Here is an 11854-nt window from a genome sequence, read left to right on the forward strand (position 1 = left end):
GTAGTTCCATGGACGAAGAACGAGCTCAGATCTCTTGATATCGGGACAAGAAAGGTTATGCACATGAACAAAAGAATGCATCTTAAGTCTTCCGTTCCGCGAGTCTACATCTCACGCCGTCAAGGGGGTCGCGGAATATTGAGTCTTGAATGTCTTCACCACAGGATTATTCTGGGTACAGCACATAGAGTTGCAAATGGAAGAGACCCTCTTCTTAAAATGGTCAGGAATCACGAAGAAGTGGGCGAAGGAGCATTTCTGTACAAAGCAGCGGCGGAGGCTGCTGAAACACTCGGACTTGACTTCAGTATTAGGGGTGCGCAAAATGCATCAAATCTAATCTATCTCGAGTACTCACTCCTGAAAGCCCGGATTAACAAAGCACAAGAGAATACATTTCGTGAACAGCTCCTCGATAAGAGGATGCACGGTATCTTCCACAGAAATGTTCAGTCAATGTCTTGTGAGCTAAGGTTTGCTTTCCTTAAATCGCCCGGATTGAAGTCTGGTACAGAGGGTTTCATTTTTGCATGCCAAGACGGTGTCATTTCCACCTTAACATACCGTCGCCACATTTTGAGCCAAGACATTCCCGATGATAGCTGCAGGGCGTGCCATGCACACCCCAAGCATTTAGCTCACATACTATCCAGTTGTCCAACACACGCGGGAACGACCTACATTCAAAGGCACAATGCGGCACTAAGAGTACTTTATTACCATCTCTGTCACTTCTAAAGCATTCACCTTAATATCGCTCCTCTAAATGCTCCTAGGGAAATTGAGTCAATTGTCGAGAATGGGAAGTGCCGCATATACTGTAACTTTATATTCTCGACAATTGTTTCTGTTGCGTACTCGAGGCCTGACATAGTTCTTCTTGACTTCGAGAAGCGAACCATGTTCGTTATCGAATTTTCGGCACCAGCTGACAAAAACATCATAGCCAAGGAGAATGAAAAGAAAGAGAGGTATCGAGACCTTATAAGGGAGTTGCAACGACTGTACACGGAATATACTGTTAAACTGATCGTCCTTATCATCGGCGCTCTTGGAGGTGCCAAGCTTTCACTTGCTAATAGCCTAAAAAGCATCTCTGCGTGTCAACAATATGCTAGAACACTTGCGGGAAAAATGCAGAAGGCGGTTGTCCTTGGGTCACTCCGTGTTCTTAGGGTGCACGAGGCTTTTGCTGGATCGTCGTATTGATTCCTTTACAGATTGTAACCACCTATCTCACGGTTGTGAGACGTGGTTATTGCTGAAATTTTACTGCGATTTCGCTGGAAGCGGGTGCTAATGACAGAGAACTAATGACAGAGAACCCGTAACAATTTGTGGCAGGAAATTTTTTAGAGCGATAAAGTTTGGTTTAGCCAACTTTGCGTCTTTAAAAAAACATGCGTTTGTAATGGAAAAACAAAAGAAAGTTTAACCGATATTTGTGTGAAGTTTACCCTGTGAACTTAACTTTTGTTGCAGAGAATCTTTTGTCGAAAATCGACGTAAAGTTTATCTTCTGTTTTTCCTGTCTTAGGAAAATAATTAATATAAATGAAAATTCGTATTAGTTGTTTTTCTTTCAGGATTGAAATCAAAATTTTCTTCTCAACTTTGTCCGCAAGGGTATAAAATTTTATAAAAGCACCTTTTTCTTCCTCGCGAGCCTGCCATGGCCAGGTTGGGCGACCCACGTGAATCGAAACGCGCTTGCGCAGCTGAATATAGTAAACGCATATATGAATTTTAGTAGACAGAAATTATGAAATTCATATACGTTACAGAAATTTACTGCACACTTAACAGATTTAGTATGTATGTATCATTATTAAAGAAATTTAGTATATGTAAGTATACTAAAATTATAAAATGTAATGGATTTAGTTAAAATATAGGAAATTTAATGTGGCCATGTATATACTATTATTGCAAACATTTCTAACAGTGCAACTATGTCGTTAAAATGTAACAATGTTGATGAAAATGCATCTCTTGGGTATAAAAATTTCTTTTTTTTGTTTAAAAATAAAATCTTGGTAATAATAAACAAAATTTATTCATGAATGGCTGGTGAAACAAATGCCAATCAAGTTAAGAAAAATTTAACTCAGAAATTTTTCCATATCCACAATGAAATATAAAGTTAATCATCATATGTGACGCGTTCCGAGAAAAGGGACCTACTAGGCAAAAAATCGTTTTTTGCATTGTGATGGATTCTAAGCTCTTTAACTGATCTTCTATGGGTGCGATCAGAAATTTTTTATCTGCATTATTTCACAAAATATAAATGATTAAAAAAAAGTCTTATAACGCGAGCGGAGCGGCCGGGCAGCTTGACTCGTACTCTCTTCTTCTTCTGCCACCACTTTCCTCTCTATTCGCCGCGGTCCCTGCGTGGAGCGCTATCTTCGATGTTTGCGAAAACCAAAAGAAAAGATTCGGTTGTTCCTGAAGCGAAGATTGATCAAAACAAAGGTTAATGTTTTCGTTTTTACACTTTTCGCCAATGTCATGATTTTATAATTTATGATTAATAAAGTATTAACATTTTATAAAATTTAATGCTGTAGTTTTTGGACGGATTTTCACGTTTTAAGACACCGTCCGTTCGTCCGTAAACACGACAACTCTAAGAAAATTAACGGATTAAATCGAGCTGTGGCACACATGTTTAGGTCCTAAAAGAAAGAACGAGTTTCTTAAACAACATTCTTTGACCAACGGTTATGGTTTTATCTATCGCAAATGTTATTCAAAAATAGAATACTTCGTTTTATGCTAAACGAATACAGATACGTGAGAACAGAATAAAATTAGAATTCAAGCCGGTTAAAATATCTACAATTTTGTTTAAAACTATTTTAATAGAATAAGTTGTTTAGGTTGTATGCATCCAAACTTGTAATTTTAGCCCAAACAACGACAGATAAGTCAAAGGTTTGAAAGAATATTAAATAAGACTTAATATTTTTGTGTTATTTTTGAAAAACGCACTAGAAACAAAATTCAAATTTAGATCACAGAGTCCGAGATTTTAAATCACGTAAAATTTCGTGCTCTAAAATCACACGCTTCCGTGAACTAGTCTATTGAAATTTCTCTTCGGGTAGTACCGCTGTAAAATTCCGAAAAAGATCATTTCTACTGCGTAGTCATATCTAAGTAATATTCAATCATATGTAATTATATCTATGATTTTTGGGCTTCTCAAAATACCCATTTCGATTTTTAGACTCCAAACCTTGACATCTAAAACAAACCCCTCTCTATCACGTAGATATGAGTTTGTCGCAAAATAATTTTTTTTAATTTGCCCGTGTCAATAGAGTCTATGATTTTTGGGCACCACAAAAATACTCTCTCTGCATTTTTGGGCTCCAACCCATAACGTCTAAAATCAACCTCTCTCTACCACGTAGGTATGACTTTATGAAAAATTAATCTTTTGTAAGTATTTTTAGGTGTCAATAGAGTCTTTGGTGTTTGGCCTTCTCGAAAATACCCACGCCGATTTCCGGGCCCCAATCCTTAACGTCTAGAATTAACCCCTCTCTACCGTTCTACTATTCGCTCTCTTATTTAATGGAACCCTTTAGTTTTTCATTGAAAACAGGCCCTGGGTGCTCATTAATAAAGGATATGTGAATCCCTTTTAACTTCGTTTAAAAGAGTTAAATTTTGTTTTAGAAATTGCTCGTTTCTAGTGAATTTTGTAAAACAGCATTACAAAGTCAAAATAATATATAAAAAACTTTCCGTGAAAAATTTATAATTGTAACTAAAACAATATGAATAAAATTGTTTTAAAATATTTTTTAAAGAAGTAAGGTCGTTTCAAAAACATGCAACGAGAATATTTGTGTGTTAAATTTTATATAACTTATTTCGGTAAACGCAGGATATTACGGCATTTTATTTAAATTTCCCTTTCAGTCATGTAAAATGAAATAGGGCAATATTTGATACGAAAATATCAATTATTATTCATATAAATTCATTATAATTTCATTCGCGATTCAGTATAAATAATACAACTAGATAATGAAGATTAGCTGACAGTTGGGTAAGGTGAGATGTCGATTACCTACCACTTAGGTAAAATGAGTTGAACTGTTAATTACAGTTTCAATCAAACCGCTCTAAATATATGAATTCTACAACCCAGTCTTGTAAAATTTCGTGCGCCAGCAAAAAAATATTCTTTCAACAACCAGATTCTGTGAAAGATCATCCACTACTACACACATCCTTACACAATTAAGCTTAAAAATTACATTAAATTACAATACATTACATAAAATATAGTCGCACGCTTTTAACGACAGTAACGCTTTTAAAAATCGAAAACGCTGTGACGGGTTTCGAACCACTTAATCTAAGTTTAACGCATTCGATCGCTAACGACTAAACCTCACGGCTAATTTCAAAATTAGAATATAGAGAACAAAATCTCGGTTATAAAGTTAAAGTGTGAGTGCGTCAGAGCTGTACGAAAAATATCTGGCCCCCGTTTTATGGAAATTGCTTATTTTAACATTTTATTAATAAGTGGGCTTATAAATTTAGAGGAAGTAAATAAAAACATTGGATAATTTTTTTATTATTAATTTTTTAACCTTTAAATCGTAAGTTATTCCATTTTCAATATTTTAAATTTGTGCAAAATTTAACATTAAAAACTCACAAATTAAGTTTATACAACATCTGTTACATTAAATTAGGTCAGAATTTAGGTAATAAGATCAAAATGCAAACTAATCTATATATTTGAATATTTTCTGAAGTCGTACAATATTACGCGAAACTTAAAAATCTTAAAGTTTATACTCCCGTGTAGAAATTATGTCCGGGTTCGGGGCGGATTCCGGCAGGGTTGCCCTGCTTGTATCCGGAATCTGGGATCCGATCTGGTAACCCGACCGGGAGCCGACTGGGTACACCCGGCCGGGTTACCAGATCGGATCCCGGATACAAATAGGGTAACCCAGTCGGAATCCGACCGGTTTTTGACTGGGCTCCTCGGTCGCATTTTACTGGAGCTTTTTTATCACAGCGAACATATTCTACCAATTGATAGAGATAAGAATCTTTGTCAGCACTTATTTCCACCTGTAAAAAGATGTTGGAATTTCAATTCATAATAATAAATGTATTAACTACAAACATTGATTCAATGTAAGTACTAAAATATAGGTTACGATTCTTAAGTTTCTGTAAGAAATTGCATTGTAAGAAATTAAAGTTAAATTGAATAAAAAATTTACCTTGAGCGTAACTTAGTTTGCATAGGTTTTTTACCAGAGATAAAATAAATTTCAGGGGTTTCACGTGACATCCTAACCTGTGAAACCGGTTTAGAAAATTGATTTAACATTAACGTTTGAGAATATTAATAATGCTTACTTATTAACAAAATAATTCACTTACCTTTAAAAATATGCGCTTGCTCCAGAAAATTGGATACGATTTTGTGAAATTTAAAAAATTTCCTAATGGATAACCTGGCGACCACCGACGTTTTACTCCGTTTTTAGCATTACAGACTCCGGAAGTCGCCGAATCGTTATTACGTGCAAGCATGATAAGGTAATTCAAAACCTCGTTCGGAAAAAGTTATTTCTCTTTTTATTAGGTTTTTTGCTTATTCAAAATAATATATAAATACATTAAAAATAATCAAAAATCGTATCACAAAAAAAATAAGTATAATTTCACTGGGAAACTATGTTTAAAAATAAAAAAGAACTTGGTCAACGATTTCGCAGTCACGGCAAGTCTGGGAACCGCAGAACCAAAAGTAGGAAACGATATAATTAAAATTAGTTTAATTTTTCTTTCATAATTGATAAACAAACATGTAAAACACAAAAAATTGGTATTTTGCCTGTCAGATATTTACAAACGACCCACTTACGGCAGTCGTTTGTGGATATTTCTTAAGATGTTTTTAAGGGTATGATACTTCTATTATGCACCATTTTTGACCCGACTGGGTCCCGGTGGGAACTCGGCCAGATCCCGGCCGGGCAATTAACAAAATATTATCCCGGTTTGACCTGGTCAGATTCTGGCCAGAAACATTCTTCTGGTCGGGTCAAACCGGGCTATTTCTACACGGGCGGGGGACTAGCGATTCTCATTTTATGCGAAGAAAACAATATTGCAAGAATTGCAATATATACTGTAATTGCTGCGCTATATATCGTAATTATCGCATTATAATAGCGTAAAATCGTGATATCGTACATTGTAAGATTTTACATCATATAATTATTTTATATATACGAGGGTTCTAGTATTGGTCAAGCGATGCTGGTGCATTATAATATCGTACAAAGCTTCGGAACCTGCTTGTACGTTAACGTATTGCGCTTTATTTTAATATATAGGTTTTGCGATATCGTGGTGCGATTTCTTTTTCGCCGTATACCTTATTGTTGTGTAATTCCTCTCATAATAAAAGTGAAAATCTTTAAAAAATGTTACAATCTATAATTTCTTTTAAGTGAATGGTTAATATCACATGAAAATAAACTTTATATCATTCATTTCATAAAAATGTTCACTACTTTTCGTTATTTTATGATATACTGGTACGAAAATATTGCAATCCTTATATCCATTATTCTATATCAGAATTTTCACTTTTGGACTTGAGATGTTACATAACTCTTTTGTAAATCCCAAAATAATAGTAAACCTTATCTAAGTGCAGTAATGCCCTCCATTTACCGAACTAATTGGGTAAATTTTAATGAAAAGATTTTCTAAGTGTATATAGAGTGTAAGGAAGAGAGACATTTAAAAAAACTACTTTAATGGAGTTCTAAAAGAATTTGTATATTTCAGGAAGCGATAAATAAGGATCTATTTCAGTTAGAAAATTCTTTTTAGTTTTGCAGGAAATTTTGTCAACTTAAATTAAAAATAGCAACATTTTCACGCAGATATTTAAAAAAGATATTTTCAAATATATGAAATTTCATATAAAATTCTGTCTCAAAACTTGTTTTTGAAGGCCAGTCCCATAAAAATCCTTTATCAGTTATTCAACATTTTCAGGACTCCCTTTTAGTCCTAGAGTATAACGTTGACATTTAAATGCTCTTTTTGATGGTAATTTGTGTTATCTGAATGTTTTACAATCGTCGACTTGTACTACTGGCTGACCGAAAATAGTTTCACCACTACGCTATTATAAATATTGTTTTTACTTTTAAGCAGCTTGTATACCTAGAGCACAATCGACGTTTTATGCAGTTACTTTATGCAGAAAGGAAAACAGTGCATTCATAGAAATTCAACATAAATGACTGATTGAAGAAAAAAAGTTAGAAGAATCCTCATTTAACCTAATTGACCAAATGAATAACCCCTCTAATAATAGATTCGAAAATCGTGGCAAGAGCGTTGTGGCAGATTCTCTCACCCAGTTGTACGGTTCCTGAAAGGCGTGGGCTGAACATACTTCGTTGTCCTGGGTATAAAAACGACCGACAGTCGCTATCGGCACGTCAGTGTTCTTTGAGAACCCCGCAAGAACTTCGCAACCATGGCTCTAGAACGTCAAGTCCGTGCCAAGGTACATCATCCATAATTACTCATTTATTCGTTATCCCAAGAAAACCACCTGTGGTTGACTATCGTCATAGTTGGGCTATAAGTTGTTCATCAAGTGACCAGATTGTGACTAGGTGTTAAAATAGCGGTTGTAATTCTTCTAATTGTTATAGCCAAGCTTGTCAAAATTTGATCACTACTTACTGCAAATTAAGTGCGCGTCTTTTAATCTTTGGGCTTAAATCCGTACCAAGAATCAGATTGTTATTCATAGTGTGGTTTTTATTGGTGCTAATGTAGTACAAAAATAGATTTAATGGCCATGGTTTCTCATATCCTTTAAAGTTGTTCACCTATCTAACATTTTAAAAAGAAAGGAACACCTAGGAATTACTTCTATTTTAACTGAATTGTATACTAAGTGGGTTTTTTTCTGATTCTACAGATTGCTAGCAAGCGTAACTTGGAGCAGGAAAAGGAGGCTCAGGAATGGATCGAGGCCATCCTGGGAAAGAAATTCCCCGTAGGAGAAACCTTCGAAGACGTCCTTCACGATGGACAAGTTCTGTGTCAGCTGATGAATAAAATCTCTCCTGGATCGATTCCCAAGATCAATACCAGTGGCGGACAATTCAAGATGATGGAAAACATCAACGTGTTAGTACCCCTTCATTTTTACATTCGAAAAAATTCATCTAATGTTCAGATACTGAAGTTATTTAAGTTTATTTTTGTCCTAAGTTTCTCTGTCGCAAATTGCAAGCACCGTTACAAGTCAATAGAATTATTGGCATAAGTATTATTGATTAATTTTTTACTTCATGATAATAATAATCTACAGATTATGTTTCATAGTCTTTAAATTATGATAACAAGTTATTTCTATTCACAGATTCCAAAAGGCTCTAAAGGAATATGGGGTGGCTGACATTGATGTTTTCCAGACAGTAGACCTGTATGATAAAAAGGACATATCCCAAGTCACAACAACATTATTCTCCCTCGGTCGTCAGGTACAGAATTTGTCAAATTTAGCTTTCTGAAAATTTTTAGCAAATTACTGCAAGACGTATGCAAAATTTGTTAAGAGTTGAGCTTTGTTCCCGAATTGATTTTTATTCTAAAGTAAGCAAAAAAAATAATGTTTAAAATTGAATTTTTTGTCACTTTAGACCTACAGACACCCGGAATGGAAAGGACCTTATTTGGGACCAAAACCTTCTGAGGAATGTAAACGAGACTTTACGGAGGAGCAGCTCAAGGCTGGCCAGACGGTCATTGGTCTGCAAGCTGGTTCTAACAAAGGTGCAACGCAAGCAGGATCAAACATGGGTGCTAGTCGCAAAATCCTTCTCGGAAAGTAAATCATTTATTTTTCCAATCCGCGCTTATCTCTTAATTAATTTTTATTTCGTATGTATATAATATATTAGCCTAATGTATAATTAAATATTAATTTTACCTTTTATAACTGAAGAATACATCTCTATTATTTAAACCACCAATTTTTTATTTTGATCCGGCCCAGATTTTTCTGAGAAAAAATGAAAAAGTTTAGTAACTTTGTCAGGATTGTATACATATTGTTAAAAGTTATTTCGTTTCATGAAGCGAAAGGAAGATGAATTAGAAATAGAGAAGCTTGAATTATTATACATTTTTACGCAGAATAAACAGTTTTCTTATGTTCAGAACTTATTCAATTTTTTTAAAAATATGGATCTTTTTTTTTAATGGCTTCTCTTTGACTTTTGCTTTGTTTAATAAATTTCTGGTCATTCATTCGGTCTAAAATAGTCCTTGTTATGAATCTATAATCCACGTATATATTTTTGGATTCATCTTTAAATCTCGCCTCTTAGGAAAGAGAATTCAACTGCAAGAAAACATCACCAGTCTGTTTTTACTTAGATCTATCTTTTTAGTTCTTTCTATTATTATACCCCTAACATTTTTGTGAAAACTTCATATAGTGAGATGGAGAGTTTATTCTATTTTAGAAAAATGTACTTTCTGGCTTGTCTGAACCAATTTTGAGGCAAAGCGTTGAAAAAAAAATTAATTGTTGTGTGGAAAGTAATATGAAGGTAGAAGTGAAGCAGATGTGATGGGAACAAAAATAGAGTGAATTTTGGAATGATTCTATAAGCCCGCGAGAAACGTTGTTAGCGGGATTTCTTGAACGGCGGAACTATTTTGGGGCATTCTCCTCACCCCACAGCAATCAATGTTGTGGAAACGGAACATGGTCGAGTCGAGTTTCAGCACTTCGAAATTTTATTTTCCTGCTGAAATAAGAACGCTTACGAAATAAAATTAGGGGAAAATTCCTAAGACTGGATAGTTGTTGACATTTAAATATTTTAATCACTCTTATCACAGAATCAACTCTAATAATAATATATCGTTTTGGTTTTCAATTTAGTCAAATTTTCAAATACAGTTATTATTACTGATAGAAATAATTATTGACAACATGCTGGATTACATAGACTATTTTTACAATACTCATTCACTTTCTCATGGCTTATGGTGTTTTTCTTTTTTTGAATTTGAATTTCTATTTACTTTATCTTTAATTATCTGTAATTTCGTGGTCTATTCCACTCTTTCAGGCCTGAGACTGCAAGAAAGTCATGAAGACACGGTATAACCAACTTATTTTGAAAACGCATTATACATATGCTTTTGTAAATTTGTTAAGTTTAACAGTTTTAAAAAAATTTGAAAACTGTGGAAAGGATTCGTAATTAACTTGAGATCATGGCGTACAGTTTGCATTAAAATCGCGTTTTTTATCTTAGTTTATTATGATACTTAATTTATTTTTCAAAGTTATTATATCAAGAAAAATATTTGGTTCAATGAACAAAAATTTGATTAAATAAACCCTAGAATATCGTCATTATATGGTCAACAAAATGTTTGATTGATCAAATAAAATTTTTCAGTTAGTGAAACTTGTTTGATTATACCATTTCTTTTGGTTGATACTTAGCAAATATTTCGATTGGTCGAAATACAGCTTTTGATTAATCAAAGCAAATATTTTTCTTTATCCAAGAAGTTTTTCGCTGACCTAAGGAAAGAGTTTAGTTGACAACTAGAAAATTCCACGGCAAGTCATTTGCAGTGGAAATTCATAAATTGAATTGGATCCTTGTTTAAAAGAATGTTTGTTTTCTTTTGTAATCAAAAACTAAATCACGCAATCGCAGGCATAATCCAGTCGCCACTAATACTTCTGTATGCACTAATAGGTCCCCGAGATTATTCTTTTTTAAAAGGTCAATTTTTGTTTAAACAATTTTTTTAAACTATTTAATTATTTATAGACAAAAAAATTAATAAAATCATTTTTAAAATAGCTCAGAAAAAATATAACTTTTTTGCGTCTTGCACTTTTTTCTTACGACGAACCGTTTGCGATGTACAGCGTTATAAACAAATGATTTTTTAACAAAATTGCCATATTTGCACAGTGTTACCTCAGAATCTATAATTCAGAAAAATGTTAAACTTGTACACTGTCTATATTAAGGATAAGTCTCTTAAAAGGTAGAGGAAATCATTTGATCGAATAAAAACTTCTCTCTTTAAATTGTTGTTAAAAACTTGTTATTTTTAATAGGAAACCGTTTAGACTTTTCAATTATTAATAAACAATCATCAAGATCAACCAGTGTCATCATGTTGCTTTAAATTATTGCGAAAGCTTTATCTAGCATTATTAACATAATTTGTTGTTCAGAATTTCTTTTGCTAAATTGTTTATAACAATTGCTATAAATAATGACCATCAATTACCAGAATTGCCTTCAATTTTTTGTATTAATCCTTCAAACTTGATTAAACTTTTCACTGTCGTGATATTTTCTCGAAATGGAGCGTTTTTGTTAATAACAATAGTTATAAACAATAAGGGTCAAATATCAAAAATGCTACCCACGATAATTACATTCTTTATGGTAAAACTAAGGATATAAAAGAGGCAATCGATAATAACTTGGAAATTGTGACTTTTTACAGAAGGGTGCGTTTATGAAAAATACATTGTTAATAAGGCCATACATAAATAATGGATCGTCGTACAAAAAAAATTTCACAAGAGTGTAAAGTTTTATTTTATACCATAGATTATTTAAAAAATTAAGAAAAATTCATTTTCTTAATTGAGCGTTTTTGTTAAAAACAATAGTTGTAAACAATAAGGGTCAGAAATCAAAAATGCTACTCAAGATAATTACATTCTTTATGGTAAAATTAAGGATATAAAAAAGGTGATCGCTAA

The 11854-nt window shown here is 33.3% G+C and overlaps 1 protein-coding gene across 1 annotated transcript; it reads left to right on the forward strand.

The window, feature by feature from the left end:
- Window positions 1-7555: 7555 nt before the first annotated feature.
- LOC117169545 (muscle-specific protein 20-like) lies at window positions 7556-9050 on the forward strand. The gene is made up of 4 exons (XM_033355969.1): window positions 7556-7585; window positions 8009-8220; window positions 8456-8576; window positions 8736-9050. Exons 1-4 carry the CDS (start codon window positions 7556-7558, stop codon window positions 8925-8927), a joined length of 555 nt encoding a protein of 184 aa, XP_033211860.1. The 3' UTR covers window positions 8928-9050.
- The last annotated feature ends 2804 nt before the right edge of the window (window positions 9051-11854 follow it).

Source organism: Belonocnema kinseyi, chromosome 1, assembly GCF_010883055.1.
Source record: "Belonocnema kinseyi isolate 2016_QV_RU_SX_M_011 chromosome 1, B_treatae_v1, whole genome shotgun sequence".
Lineage (NCBI taxonomy): Eukaryota > Metazoa > Arthropoda > Insecta > Hymenoptera > Cynipidae > Belonocnema > Belonocnema kinseyi.

Excerpts from the sequence above, each read along its gene's own strand:
- LOC117169545 (XM_033355969.1), top strand. The coding sequence starts at position 7,556 with ATGGCTCTAGAACGTCAAGTCCGTGCCAAG. Across the intron at positions 7,586-8,008 it reads AACGTCAAGTCCGTGCCAAG|ATTGCTAGCAAGCGTAACTT; the intron begins GTACATCATCCA and ends CTGATTCTACAG. Across the intron at positions 8,577-8,735 it reads TATTCTCCCTCGGTCGTCAG|ACCTACAGACACCCGGAATG; the intron begins GTACAGAATTTG and ends TTGTCACTTTAG.